Source organism: Crinia signifera, chromosome 2 (genome assembly GCF_055691185.1).
Source record: "Crinia signifera chromosome 2, ASM5569118v1, whole genome shotgun sequence".
In the NCBI taxonomy this organism is placed as follows: domain Eukaryota; kingdom Metazoa; phylum Chordata; class Amphibia; order Anura; family Myobatrachidae; genus Crinia; species Crinia signifera.
In genome coordinates this window covers 265914294-265930547 of record NC_139218.1, presented here as the reverse complement: position 1 = coordinate 265930547, position 16254 = coordinate 265914294, and the positions used below count along the sequence as shown (strand labels likewise).

General features: G+C 42.7%; 1 protein-coding gene across 2 annotated transcripts in view; it reads right to left on the bottom strand.

Moving 5' to 3' along the window:
- The window catches only part of TMEM131 (transmembrane protein 131), a 264088-nt gene that overhangs the window by 16354 nt on the left and 231480 nt on the right, over positions 1–16254 (bottom strand). For both annotated transcript variants that reach the window (XM_083168563.1, XM_083168562.1), the window contains exons 27-31: positions 15845–15987; positions 12114–12300; positions 10722–10907; positions 9639–9797; positions 8349–8944 (exon numbers count right to left, since the gene is read on the bottom strand). In XM_083168563.1, coding sequence (XP_083024689.1) covers positions 8349–8944; positions 9639–9797; positions 10722–10907; positions 12114–12300; positions 15845–15987 — 1271 coding nt within the window. The remainder of the gene's footprint in view (positions 1–8348; positions 8945–9638; positions 9798–10721; positions 10908–12113; positions 12301–15844; positions 15988–16254) is intronic.

Sequence of the window (16254 nt, the reverse complement as noted above, 5' to 3'; positions counted from 1 at the left end):
CAGGGGTCCACCTAGCAAATGATGATGTGGGGTTTTGAGCAATAAACTGCTGGGCATATAAATTACTTTGGTCCACCATTAAATTTATAAATTCATCAGAGAAAAATAATTTGAAAAAGTCAATTTCTCTGAGACCTGTTGAATCAAATTGGATTCCTGGGATGGCCAAAAACTCAGGAACCTGGGGCTCAAAATTGTCTGGTGGTGGGGTCCATACGGGATCAATCATTTGGGGGGGGGGGGGTCTCAGCTGCTCTACGGGGGCGTCTTTGAGGGGGTCCCTCATCACCAGAGGAGGAAGAGGAGCTTAAAACGAATCCTTCAAATTCCCCGCTTGCATCACTGGCTGTGTCAGAGTCAGAGGCAAGCATGGCATATGCCTCCTCCGCTGAATACATTCTTCTGGATGACTGGGATGACATTTGGGATGACATTTGGGATGCCATTTTTATTTTTGTGTTTCTGTAAGTGTAATGTTTCAACACGTGTATAGTGTAGGGGGGGGTACAAACTTTATTTCAACACGGGGGGTATGTAGTGTGTAGTGTGTATGTAGTGCAGAAAAAAAAAATACTTTATACAGGAATTTGATCCCAATAAAAAAAAAAAAAATTGAAGGGGTTAAAAAAAAAAAAACGGTCCTGCGCTAAAAATTGAGCACAGATGTTGGTCAGTAACGTCCGTCACTGAACAGCGCTCAAAGGCAACAGGACACCCACAAAAGCAACGTGGGTGTAAAAACAATTAAAAAAATAAAATAAACCACAGCACTCTCCAAAAAAAAAAAACAATTTAAAAATACTGCAGAAAAAAAATGATATCAACCCTGTGCCAAAAATGCTGTTCAGTGATGTACGTCACTGATCAGTGGCCACAGGACACCCACAAAAGCAACGTGGGTGTAAAAACAATTAAAAAAAATATACCACAGCACTCTCCAAAAAAAAAAACAATTTAAAAAAACTGCAGAAATTTTTTTTTATCAACCCTGTGCCAAAAATGCTGTTCAGTGATTGTACGTCACTGATCAGCGCTCAGCGGCCACAGGACACCCACAAAAGCAACGTGGGTGTAAAAACAAAACCCCACTACACTCTCCAAAAAAAAAAAAAACTGCAGATCTGTGATGCAGTGATGCAACACTGCAGATCTGTGATGCAGTGATGCAGTGAGGGGCAGCAGGCACACAACTGTGGGTGCAACCTGACAGGGTATATATATATAAAAAAAAAAAACCTGGACCCCCAAAAAGTTGCTGATTAATTAATTTAAACTGATCAGCACAAAAGGGGGGGCAGCAGGGGGGGCAGCAGTCAGTTGCACACGCAGCACAACCTTTGGTGCAACTGACAGGTATATATATATATATATATATATATATATATATATATATATATATATATATATATATATATATAAAAAAAAAACCTGGACCCCCAAAAAGTTGCTGATCTTTAATTAAATTAAACTGATCAGCACAAAAGGGGGGGAAGCAGGGGGGGCAGCAGTCAGTTGCACAGGCAGCACAACCTTTGGTGCAACTGACAGGCATATATATATATAAAAAAAACCTCTGCACCCCCAAAAAGTTGCTGATCAGCTCAGATATACTGATCAGCACAAAAGGGGGTGCAGCAGACACAAAATATAGCACTCTCTATCACTCTCTCTCACTATATCTGACTATCTCTGACTATCTCTGACTATCTCTGACTATCTCTCACGATCTGTGACTATGACACTGCAGCAGCAGGACACAGGAAGTCACAAGATCCAGGAAGCATTCAGCTGCTGGCAGCACGCTACCAGCGGTGATCAGCGGTGATCAGGTAAGTATCAGGCAAGGTTCAGGTATGTATAGCAGGACAGAGTGGCCGGTGACCGCTCTGCACGCAATTCCAGACCGGAATGGCGTCTGCAGCGCAGTCACCGTTAGTTTAAATGGCGCGCCTTGGCTGTGATTGGTCCGTCGGTCCGACGGACCAATCACAGCCTTGGGGGGAGGTGGGGTGAGGTGTCGTCGTCACCGATGACCCCCTCATGCCCCCTCACACCCGGCGGTGATTGACACCTGTGTTACCGAGCGTCTGATTCGCCGGTAACACAGGAAAACGCTGCGACTGGCTGTTCACATTGAACAGCCAATCACAGCGATCGCCGCCCCCCCAGGCATGCAGGGACATGTCTGCTGTCAGGGACAGCAGACATCGTCCCTCTGTCACTGCGTCTCTAGACGCAGTGGCACTTTGAAGTCATGACGTATATATACGTCATGTGTCGGGAAGTACATCCCGGCCATGACGTATATATACGTCAAATGTCGGGAAGGGGGTTAATCTGGGTAAACAGCAGAACCACAATTATTATTAGTAGTAGTATTCTGATCCTTTACAGGGTCATTATCAATCATGCCAGGAGCTGCAGGGTTTTTCACCTCTCTTTCCACCCCAACATCTGTCTTATTTTAATCTCTGTTCTCCTTCATATATTTGTCCCCCTCTCCATTATTTACTCTCGTCTTTGCGGGATCTTTGATCTTCTTACCACCAATACTTTCCAATTTGCAAGACCTCTCCAGTGCTGCATGAACACTCTCCATCATTCTACTAGTAGCCTACCCATTTAATTACTTCCTGATATAAAATGTGGTAAGTGTTCACAATGGTATAACTACTGTACTATTTGTACTAACCTTCTTTACACCCTCTCCTTAATTCTCCAGTGACCGTTCTTTTTCTATTTCTGTGTATAGACAGAAACTCGCTTTGCATCAAGCTGAGTTACTAGGATCATGTCAAATATTGAATCTCTCCGTTGCTTGAAAAGTGATTTTGTGGTAGTGAATATAGAGTGAAAGCTCCAGTGGGGCAGGGACTGATGTGAATGTTCAAATATTCTCTGTAAAGCGCTGCAGAATGTGTGCGCTATATAAATAACTGGTAATAAAAAATACACTGCCGAGGAGAGTGTATATATATATATATATATATATATATATATATATATATATATATATATATATATATATATATATATATATACACACACACATACATATACATATATATATATATATATATATATATATATATATATATATATATATATATGTAGTATCTGGGCGTCCGATTTAGAAATCGGATCGGATCGCATCGTATCGCATCGCATTTTAACATAGAATTCAATGGGAAAAATGGGTCCTTTTCCTTTCCCCACTATCCAAGTGGGCATGGAGTTGCATATAAACCTGTGGCGAGCGTAGCGAGCCACCGAGCCCGAAGCGTGGCGAGCGTAGCGAGCCCCGCGAGGGGACACAGAATACTTTTTAAGAAATATGCGTCCCCTCGCGGGGCTCGCTTCGCTCGCCACGCTTCGGGCTCGGTGGCTCGCTGCGCTCGCCACGCTATATAAAATCAACTCTATGCCCACTTGGATAGTGGGGAAATGAACAGGACCTTCTTAACATTGAATCCTATGCAAAATCACATCGAATCGCATCGCATCGCATCTGATTGTATGCCTTAAGGTAAGGCATACAATCACAAAATCGGCAGCCCAGATACTACATAAGTACCTATATATATATATATATATTTTCTAAGCCAGTGTTTAATACCAACATTTAAAAGAGCAAAAAAATAAAAACACACAAAAAAATGCCCCTTAAAAACATTCCCCCTTTAAAGCACACAATATGTTTGGGGGTTATCTCTGCAATAGGTTTCTACTTTATTGAAGTCAAATATTTACATTTATTTGGATTAAACAAAATTATTCTCTGATTTATATTTTTATATCCAAGGGGAGATGCATCACAACTTGTAGGGAGATAAAATGGAGAGAAAAAGAACAAACACATATGCCAATGGTCATTGCAGTCTGAATTCTAATAAAAAAAAAAAAACCTGATTGGTTGGTACTTTGGGCCTGATTCAGACCTGTTGGCAAGGCTGCAATTTTGCACATGGACAAAACCATGTTGCACTGCAGGTGGGGACTAGAGGAGAGAAGATTCCGTAACCTTAGTTTCAGGTATGGAACACTCTCCCAGAAAAGGTGGTGATGGCAGACACATTGAACACATTTAAAATAAGGTTGGACAAACATCTACTAGAACAATAGCACTATTCACCCACAGTTGGAACAGGTGTGGTATAGTAGCCCGACAGTCGGGATTCCGACAGTCATTAGTCAGACGTCGGAATCCCGACTGCACAGCGTGGGGAGCGCAATGAAGCCCCTTGCGGGCTCGCTAGGGAGCAGTCGGGATTCCGACGTCGGAGGAATGACTGTCGGAATCCCGACTGTCGGGGAGCCGTCCGGCACCCGTTGGAACAGGTGGTAATAGTAAAATGGGGATATAACATCTAGTCCAGTGGTCGCCAACCCGTCGCTCGCGAGCTACCGGTAGCTCGCCTGAGCGAAACGGGTGGCTCGACCACTGCTGCCTGCCCGGTCCGCCGTTGCCGCTGGCTTGCGGCGCTATAGCCGCCACCTCACGCCGCTATAGCCGCCGTCACCTTCCCCCCCGCTGTAGTACGTGTACGGGGACCAGAGGAGACAGCAGGCGCTAGAAGTCATATTTGACCTCTTGTGTCTGACAGGGAGCACCGCGCTAAGCGCTCCCGGCACTTCCGGGTAACGCTGCAGCGCTGTGTTCCCTGTCAGATGCAAATATGACTTCTAGCATGGTGTGGGGGACTCCATAAGCCAGCAAGGGGATGATGGAGCTGAGCTGTGCTCCGAACGCGGCAGCAGCAATGACTAATTTATTATTCAGGAATTTATTATAGTGAAACTGCCCACTATGCCCATTTGAAGACGGACATAGTGGAGGGGGCAAGCAGTGACCCCCTTGTCAATGAGCATTAACCCCTGGCAACAAAAATGAACCCCTGACAGCAAGCAGGTAATTTACATTACATTTTTTTTATTAGAAGCCTTACTGTGGGACATTGTGTGCAATATGTGTAATGGGCATCATTTGTGTGGCACATGTTTAATGAGCATCAAGGTGTGGGGCATATGTATAAAGGAGCTTCACGTTGTGGGTCATAGGCATAATCGGCATCACGGTGTGTGGCATATGTATAATGGAGTATCACGGTGTGGCATATGTATAATGGAGCATCACGGTGTGTGGCATATGCATAATGGGCATCACGGTGTGGCATATGTATAATGGTGCATCACGGTGTGTGGCATATGTATAATGGAGTATCACGGTGTGGCATATGTATAATGGGCATCACGGTGTGTGGCATATGTATAATGGAGTATCACGGTGTGGCATATGTATAATGGAGCATCACGGTGTGTGGCATATGTATAATGGAGTATCACGGTGTGGCATATGTATAATGGAGCATCACGGTGTGTGGCATATGTATAATGGAGCATCACAGTGTGCGGCATATGTATAATGGAGTATCACGGTGTGGTATATGTATAATGGAGTATCACGGTGTGGGGCATATGTATAATGGTGCATCACGGTGTGGGGCATATGTATAATGGTGCATCACGGTGTGTGTGGCATATGCATAATGGAGCATCACGGTACGGGGCATTTGTATAATGGAGCATCACGGTGCGGGGCATATTTATAATGGGTCTCACGGACTGCACTATTGTGGTCATGTGTATCTGGCACTGCACTATTGAGGGCATATGTGTATCACACCCCCATTTTCCATGGCCGCACCACATGTGGCTACAGCTCTTAGAGAGCTGACTATGCCCCCATAGCGGAAAAAATGGGGGATGTAGCCTCGCAGGAGTTCCACGGTAGTAGCTGAACCCTCTAATTTTTGATGACTCTTCTCCTCTGCCTCCAGTGTTGGGAGGTATGTTTTGGGGCATTGCAGTGTGTGGCATAATGTGTCTGGGGCATTATGTGTAAAGGGCATTTTTTGGGATATTATGCAGATTTTTAATTTTTTTTTACTTTAGTAGCTCTTCGGGCGGTTTATTTTGTCGCGAGTAGCTCCCGACCCAAAAAAGGTTGGAGACCACTGATCTAGTCTATATCACCTGACGGGTCATGTATAAAGTTGAAATTTATGGAAGTAAGTCTTTATTCAACCTCATATACTATTATGGGGCAAATGTAATGTGAGAGGGAGTTAGATTTGGGTGAGGTGTGTTCAATATGAAAACTTAATTGCAGTGTAAGAATAAAGCAGCCAGTATTTACACAGAAACAAAATAAATGCCCCCAAATCTAAAGCCCCGTACACACTACCCTATCCCCGCCAACCCCGATATCGGCAACTGCAGGGATCCGGCATAAGCAAGTGCATACACACTTGACGATGATGGGGATGTTGGGGACTGACAGCAGGTTGAGCGACTGTCACGCTGTGGCTGCAGCATGACCGTCAACTAGGACTCCCTCTTCCGAACATGTCTGGACGAGGGAGCACGCATAGTTATCGACGTGGAGTATACACACTAGGCAATATTGTAAACCATATCGCTCAGAAAGCCTAGTGTGTATGGGGCTTTACTATTTCTGCACGTCACATTTCCCCCACCTGCAGTGCAGCATGGTTTTGTCCGTATGCAAAAATTGCAGCCTTGCTAACAGGTCTGAATCAGGCTCTTTATCCCTCACCAATTATCTGTTCTATGCTTTAGTTACATAGCACACCAAGATATTAAACCTCCGTACATTTCTATAAAAACTGGAGATGTTCTAAAATGTTTGGTAGTATTATTTGGACCCCTTAAAGATGGTTACTATGATGTACTGGTTGAGGTCAGGTGCGTGCAGAAGTTTACAGACACCCAGCGTTCATAGTCAATTAGCACCCACCCTTTACTGGCACAGAGAGAACGGTAAACACAGCCTACCACTTCTACATTGTACTGCAAACATCACATGAAGAATCATCACGTGCAGTGTTGCCAAACAAATGAGACCTAAGGCCATGAATAGATTTTGCATATTAAATTAAGGGTTGTAAAAATTACAAATTCAACTGCATGGTGTGTGTATACGGCCATGGTGTGTATTCTAAACGCTTAACATTCTATAAAATGCTGTTCCTCAAGTAATTAATTTAATGCGTAAACAATTTTAAATTTGCCATATGTAGCAATTGATAACAGGGGATTAACATAGTGTAGTATATAGCATTACAAAAAGGATTATTGTAAAATACTTTTAACTTGGAATAAACACACAAAAAAAATCCACAACATTTTACCACTGCAACTTTTAAAATGAAGAAAAAAATGAATAAACCGGATTTACCTGAAGGAACATTGAATTTGGTCCTAACTGGTATTAATGACCAGGCCAAAGAAACATTTTGCTCAGATATCTACCACCACGTGACAATTATACAAATATGCTCAAAGAGAAAGGGAGAATTCGGTACTTATGTATTATCTGGGCTCCCATGTTAAATGTACCCCATTTTTTCATACCCCTACTATCCAACTACGCATGGAGTTGATTTTATATAGTGTGGCGAGCGCAGCGAGCCACCGTGCCCGAAGCGTGGTGAGCGCAGCGAGCCCCGCGAGGGGACGCGGTCTCATAAGAAAAATGGGAGCCCAGATATTACATAAGTACCGAGAATTCTAATAACCATTCAGATATGTATCTAAAGTCACTACTGTATATAGACACAACTGGATCTAAGTCACTACAGTTCATAATTTCGATCAATCAGTCGACTTCACGTGGTCGCCATGCAAAAGGTCAACAGGGCCAAACAGGTGAGCTACAACCAGTAATAGTAACCTATTGTATGCCAGGCATAGTATGGCATGCCAACAAGGGTGCACGTTTCCACTAGTTTAGTACAAATATGGTGAATCATAAAGCAATTTGCCAATTTAATTCTTGATTAACGGCCTGCTTTTAAATGGTGTACACAAATTAGGCCAAATATTTCCCTTAAAAGTAAAATACCAAAAAAATTAAATAAACATTTAAGCAATGTCAATTATACATCTCTGCCCATGTTTTAAATCTGCCCATCAGTTTTGGCAAGGTACAAAATTGTACCTCCTTTCAGTATTTACTCCCACCTCCTAGGAGACTGCACATGTGCGATTCATCAGATGGGTGCTTAACAACACCCACAATGAGCCATGTGAGGGCTGCACATAAGATTTAGGTTATGTGCAGCATGTATGATCTCCAGCTCCGATGCGAAGCGCACGGGACCAAGCATTAGACCGAATTGTCCTACACATGCGTTTTGGGCCGATGTCACAGCCTGATCCACCGGATTTCAGGTGAAATCCAGCCCAAATCGCATAGTGTATGGGACCTTCTCTCTTTCTCTATATTCCCCCCAAATAATAAAGATATAATTTTTTAAATTGCGTACCTTTATGTTTTGCTGCTGGAGAAGGGGGTTGTTCTGTAAACACATCTGAAGGAGGGGGGTCAGAACTGTCAAAGTCTTTGTCCATTACCTCTATGAGACTAATTATATCAGAATCATCTGAACTGTGCCTGGTGTTACTGCCGCCAGTTCTAAAGAATTCAGGATGGGGAGGGTTACAGGTCCCAGTTCGGGGCATTTCTGCTGGTTGGTCTGACTGTGTTGGAGGCACTGTCGGTGGTTGCGCAGGGGCAAGCTGCTCCAGTAAGACTGGTCCTTGCGGTTGTACAGGACTGTGATTTAATTTTGTTCCTCGAGCACGCCTGGCTAAAGTAGCGTTGTGAGCCGCAGCGCTGGAGTCTGTGGTCTGGGAGGAAGCTCTGCTAGCTGGCTGTGCAGCAGACACTTGTGCTGACATTTTGTTGGTTATGCTGGAGCTGTTTTTTGTTCTGCTTGTATCCACATCAGGTGTGCTCCTGTGTAGGTGGGATGCTGTGTTGCTCTGCTTGTGATTTCCTGTGCTCGGTCTTGTAGAGGTGTTTCCACTATATAGCCCTCTGTTAGAGCTATGATTGGAGTCGGAGCCAACAGAGTTGAAGCTAAAAAAACACAAATAATCACAAAATGTACCGTAATTACTGCCAATTACTTTTCACATGTCAGTATCTAGTCACTGAATTATGTGCATCCAAAATGTAACATTATGATTAATGAATTTAAGGAGAATTAACTGTGCCTATGACAAAGTATATGACTACAAAGGAAAGATCTGGGCACAGCGAGCGACAGGGCTCACATACAGAAAACGTGCACACATACAGTAAAGTAGTATTTGATCAATTAGTTGATGACATATGTAACCCCTGGGGAGTGAAAGTGGAAAGAGATCAGGTATCAGCCAACCAGTCCTCCCTGTAACATAGCAGATAGCAGCTGATTGGCCTGTACTTTATCTCTCTCCATGTCCCTAACCTACAAAGCTTAGTACATCTCCCCACTGAGAGATTAATATTAAAATTGGAGGTTACGATAAATTTGGATAAAGTTGGTGCCCAACTGCAGTGTTCAAACATTAGCTGCTACAAGACAAAGCTTTATAGACACTAGGGCTTGGCACATTATACTCTGTTCAAAGGGTTTATTATTAATTACAGTCATGCAGAACAGGTTTATAAAATCTTTGTTTACACACTAGGAGGAACATCCAATTATGCACAAACACTGCCGTACTGTATCTGATCCAGAATCTTCCATGCAAACTGAGTCTGTGCCTAACACCCCAGAATGACTTACTTGTTATCTGATGAAATGCCAACAATCCTTCTGAGGTCAAAGGGCCTGCCCAAATGAAATGGAGGATTTGAGGCCTCAAAAGAGAGCCGCCTTTTGAATGGCTCCCATATTCCTTGAGCTTCTAAATATGCTGTTCCAATAACTAGCAGAAACAGCAGACTAGAGAAGACAAAACAGTTTAAGAATTTAAGAAAAAGCAACCCTTAGTGACCATGAAACCCAATCATGTTTAAATTACATTAATAGCTACCATTTCTTTATTTTCCCTTCAAAATGGTAATGACACCAGTGGAACATAAAAAGCTCATGAAGACGGGGATGATATTTTGGGCAGCACAGCACTGAGGTCAGGGGTTCAATTCCCGCCATGGCCACACCCTGTGTGGAGTTTGTATATTCTCCCTGTGCATGTGTGGGTTTCCTCTGGGTACTCCGGTTTCCTCCCACTGCCCAAAATATACTGGTAGGTTAATTGGCTGCAAACAAAATTAACCCTAGAATGAATGTGTGTGCGTGTACATGTGGTAGGGAATATAGATTGTAAGCTCCACTGGGGCAGGGACTGATGTGACTGTTCAATTATTCTCTTTAAAAGGGTTGCAGAATTAGGGGGATATTCAATCTCCGTCGAGCATCTCCCGTGGGGGAGATGCTCGACGGGCCCTATTCAATGCTGTCTTCCCCGACAGCATTGAACAGGGTTTTCTTCCAGAACGAGCCCGACATCTCTAGCTGTCGGGCTCGTTCTGCCGAGAACAGCCGTGAAGTGACGAGCTGCCGGCTGCAGCTTGTCACTTCCCGGCCGCAACTCGCGGCCACGCCCCCTTCTCGCCCCGCTGCAGGCGGGACATTGAATCCCGCCTGCGTGTTCTCGGTCGAGCTGACCGAGAACGGGACTGGGTCACGGCAGGCGAGCAAGCTCGCCTGCCGTGACCTGCAGATTGAATATCCCCCTTAGTGTGTGCTATATAAATAACTGATAATAAATAATACATAAAGATTAAGTGGATATGGGCAAGTTCAAATTTAGTCTTCTACCATTGTTTCTCAGTCAAATAGAGACAGAAGATTCTGGTGGGGTACCTCATTATTCCTGAGATAACAACATACAGCGCTAGCTCCCAGTTTGGTCGGGGAAGTGCTTCTGCACAGGAGGCCAGCATGTGGTATGGAAGGGATGCATTCAGAATAAAAACAAATTCAGAGCCTCCAGTTGTTACAATCCTCAGTTCACGAATCACTCGTGACGAAGTGAAGTCTGGCGTAAACCTTTAGAAAAAGAAAACACATTACACATTAAGTACACAGTAAGTACACAGTAAGGAAGCACATGCTATATAATTCTTACAGAACATGGTTACTGAAGTTTTTACAATATACAGCAGAGAAGATGTTGGAAAGAAGAATTGGGCAAGAGAAAGGGGACAAAGTCCAGTAGAGATATGGGGTCGGATTCAATTATCCACACTAATAACAGGCTTATAACAGTGCTATTCAATTGCAGCTTGCACTTAACACAGATTTCTTTTCATCTCCTCCTAAGGCTCAAACAGAAATCTGAAAGCAAAGCTTTCTGCACTTACTCTGCAGCTGCCACAAATGAATTAACCCATAGCTCTTGGCACTTAACAAGGAATCAATGGCTTAACATGTGCTGGCTGCAGATTTACAGAGTGAGGAAAAGGACATGTGATTAACAAGTCCGATGATACAATCCCGCATAATTAAAAACATTTAAGTAGTTCATTAAAATGACTATAGCAATAATGAAAATACAAAATTTGGTGAGCTAATATTTTACACCACGTGTATAGTATATGAACGAAGCAAAACAGTGACTTACAGTTGAATAAAACCGAGGATAAGTGCAGGCACATGTCCTACACAATAAGTGTGAAAATGGTGCTTCTTTTTTACCACTAGAAAAAGTATAGATGTGCAAATGTGTCTAGTGAAAATGCTACCCAAATTAGTACAGTGGTTTTCTATCATAGTAGCATATAAATTGGCTATATGCTGTGCATGTTTTAATTTTCTCCATCACCTTACTACAGTGTGACTAGCTGGTTGATTAAAAACAAATTTACATTCTGCTCATGTAAGATCTGAAGCTCAGCTCACATTGGAACAAATGTACTAAGCTTCAAAAAAGTGATAAAGTGGAGAGTGAAACTCCCAGCCAATCAGCTCCTAAAGATGCATACACACTTGCCGATGCCAGGGGGAGCAGGGGCCATGCTGCATTCTAGCTCTCGTTAATGATCCACTCCCTCATCTGTGCTTAGCAAAGACGACGGACGGGGTAATTAATGACTCGCAGAGCTAAAATGAGCGATAGTACATGTGGCCCTATATCTTATGTGTATAATAGCAAAGGAACAAGCTACATAGTGAATTTGTGCACAGTAGAGAAAAGGCTCACATCAGCAGACCATGCACAGGAGGTTTTAAGCAAAACTCAGGGATTATACTTACAATATAATAATTTCCTTTGTGGCATTAGGATCTAGTGCAAATTCATGACAATTCACTATCTTGAATCCATATCCTTCACATGGGTATCCGCTAATTTCCATGCTTTTAACAGTGACTTGAAGCTGACCCGTGTTCTCAAATTTGAATATCTTCTTATGGGTGAAATTTGGCTCTCTCAGCCTTATTTCTATTCAAAAGGAAATGTGAATAGTTAATGCAAACTTCCAGAGTAAAAACTAAATCTAACAATATTCAAACACAAGAGCAAAAATGGGTACTTATGTATTATCACGGTGCCCGATTTAATCTAAATTTCATACGATATCGTATACTATTTAGCGGCCGATTTTCAACGATTTCCTGCCGATTTGCATGCTATTCCATCCTTGCACACCCCCACTATTCGCGTGGTAAGCGGACGCGGTACATGTTCTCCCAACCTGTTCATACCCCCACTATCCATGCCGGTGTGGAGTTGATCTCATAAAGAGCGGCGAGCGCAGCGAGCCCCGCGAGGGGACGCGGAAAACGATCCACAAGCGTGGTGAGTGCTGTAAGAGGATGTGGAAAACACGTCAAGTAATCCGTGTGTGCCCGGCCCGCTTCTGGATCGTTTTACGTGTGCGCTTTGGGCTCGCCAAGCTTTATAAAATAAACTCCACGCCGACGTGCATAGTGGGGGTATGAACAGGTCGGGAGGACACGTACTGCGTCCACTCGCCGCGCTTTGGGCCGACTTGGATAGTGGGGGTGTGCAAGGATAAAATAGCATGCAAATCGTCCGCTAAATCGCATCCGATTTTTGCATGCGATGTGCGGCCGCCATAATAATACTCAAGTACCCAAAAATGTATACATTATCTGGCTGTTAAGAGTGAATATAGATCAGTAATGCACACAATTCTAATAGAAGTCCCAAAAAAAAAACATCATACGGCACCATTATTTTTGTACTGGGAAAATTCGTAAAGTCAATGCATATATCTTACATATTATAGTATTACAAACCCAAACATGAGCTGCACATAAAAAGAAAACTCTAAAATGGTGCACCTCTCCTTAACATTTTGTCTAGCTATCTTTTAATGCATACCAATAACATTTACAGTATTTTCACCCAAAGTATTGCACCACTAAAGAGAATTCCTTTACTTCGCTCATATATAGACACACACACGCGCGCGCACACACACACACACACACACACGTGTGTGGGTTCAGGATAACCCAGATAGTGTCTGGACACCAGGTAACATTGGGATTATATGCTGCCATCTGTTAACAGGGAAATTGATGAACATTAGGTGTATTTTTGATCTAGATAGCGGTGATGCAATATTGGGGGTATTCAATCTTTTTTTCTAACAGTCGAAAATCACGTGAATCAACAAAAAAACTCCCAGATCCTCTTTTGTTTTGCTTCGGAAACTGCCGTAGATTCGACAATCTAGTGGCCATTTTAATAATGCAGATTCAACTTTTTAAATAGTCTAATCTGCAGAGATTGAACAGGTGTGTGTCGATATTTGCGGCTTTCATAAATAAATATCGCCACACATTGAATACCCCCCATTGTAAAAATTACTTAATTTTTACACCATTATTCCGTCAAGACAAAAAATAAGGAACACTCCAGATTGTTGATTAAATCCAGTTCCACAAGTTACATGTATTAATACTGTGGGTGGCAAAAAATAACTAGTGTCCAGTCCAATGAATGATGACAAACAGATGTGTCCTTAAAAAGTACATCTAGCCTTAATATGCCATACAGTGTCTTTTTTTGCCCAAAAATACCTATATCAGTCGTGACCAAGACACACCAGGAGACTGCCTATTAACTTGCTGTGCGATACTTGCATAATGGTGAGCGACTGAGACCGTATATCAGGGGTGGGGAACCTTTTTTGTGCCAAGGGCCATTTGTATGGGGAAAAAATCCTTCGGGGGCCATATGTAAAAATGTATCTTACAAATTGTCCTGCTGCAGCTGTTCCACACTCCGGTGGCTGCTGCTGAATAGGACTGGCAGTCTCCGGCTGCTGTTAATTAAGAGGAATCTCGTGAGAACTACCAACCCTCTTGCGAGAATTCCCCTGTACTTGATTCCCAGCAAAGCCACCAGACGGGTGGGCGGGCTACTCAAACTGGCTACGGGGGCCGCATACGGCCCCCGGGCCTAAGGTTCCCCACCCCTGCCGTATATAAATCACAATAGAACTTTGCATGCTACATTGGTTGCTACATTGTAACCCTTCATATACAGATTATGAGACGCACCTGCACACAGAAAAGCAAGCCCTATCACAGTTAAACCTAGGCATGATCTTTATTATTTATCTCCACAATACACTAGATCAGTGGTTCTCCCCAAACTGGGAGTCTCGGGATACACACAGGGGTGCCTCGGGTTGGCGGTCCAGGACAAATTCAAATAATTTATGATCAATTTATTAGGAAAAAACACATCCAATCCTAAAATATTTTGAAAAACAGCAGCAAATCATGTCCCTCACCACATATCTGACACTAAAAGGGGTATGCAATCCTCCGCCGCTACTCTCGAGAAATATCGGTGGGGCCCTATTCAATGCCGTCTTTACCAAGGAGAGGGACCACGGCAGAACGAGTCCGACTTTGAAAGGGGTCAGGCCCCTCTGCCGATAACGGCCATGGATTGTCGCAATCCTGACTGCAGATCGACATGCCCCCTTTTTGTCGATCAGCAGAAGGGATATTGAATCCCGCCTGCTGATTTGCTGTCAGGGAAACCGTAAACGGGCCAGGATCATGGTTGTCGGGAGAGATAGACAGCAGTGATCCGGGACTGCATACCCCCCTAAGGATGACAAGTAAAATTATTTAATTTAATATTTATTTTTGTACTAGGGGTGCCATGAAAAACAACAGCGATACTCTAGGTCGCAACAATATGAAAAATAGCAGCCGACAGAAAAATATTGCCTGTGGCAGCAAATACAGATTTCATAGAGAATGAACCAATACGAAGCCCCAAAAAAGTTTTGATCCTCTGCGCTAATTAAAAGTAACAGGAATGACATGTAGAGAACAGATCACTTCTTGAAGAAATATTTATATTATATTAATTTAACACATACAATAAAACCTTTATGCGCATTTAGTACTTCTTTTAAAAATAAAAAAGTAGAGATGGATTTCATTAATGGCAATTATTGAATAAAATGTCCAATAAAAAAAGACATTAGTTCTGTATTCCCCTTATTGTGAACTTATCATGTCCTGACTGTAGCAAATGATATGACCCGCACTCCATAAAGTACAGTAATCTGGGAGTGTTCGGGTCAGCCTATTACTTCTCACGGGAAAGGTAATACGTTCTCCAGGCTGACCTGACTTTATCCTCTGCAGTTTTGGTATATGTGAAGTGGGCCTCTAGCTAAATATAACCATCTTTCCATTATTTTTAAATATGCCAATCAATATGTAAAACCACACTTATTTATATTCTACGTTTCAATATCTAGATTATAAAAAAAGGGCGTTGGGACCACTGAGAAGTGACTTTAGTAAGCCAAGTTGTATCACATACTACCACTAATGGCATGTGCATAGACTCTCGTCATTTTATTGGCAAAATCTCCTATTTCTGGATCAACCATAAAGGAGCTGAATAATACAACATATGGAATAGGGTCACAGGACACTGGAATACTAAACAATACACGCTGCCAAGAGAGATAAGAGCTTACTGTCTGAGCAATCTTTCAGAAAGGCTTCGGTAATTTTAAACCTCAAGGAACTCCCTGGGCCAGGGGGTTTCCCACCGATCTTAATATTTTCATTTGCTCCTTGCCCTTTCACTGTGAGAACGTCGATCACTGTCAAATTGTTTCTGAAATAGGACAATATCAACAAATTAAAAATGTATATAAACAGCATACAATTAAGCAAACGTAACAACCAGTTAACAGAACTGAAGGAATAAATAACAATAGGACAAATTTTGAGGAGAAAATCTGAGTGCATTTGATTGGATGAGGCTCTGAATATCTCATCAAATGGAAAGGGATACTCTTTGGTGGGTATATAGTACTGTGTAAAAGTGTTAGGCAGGTGTGGAAAATGATACGAAGTAATAATGCTTTAAAAATAGAAGTGT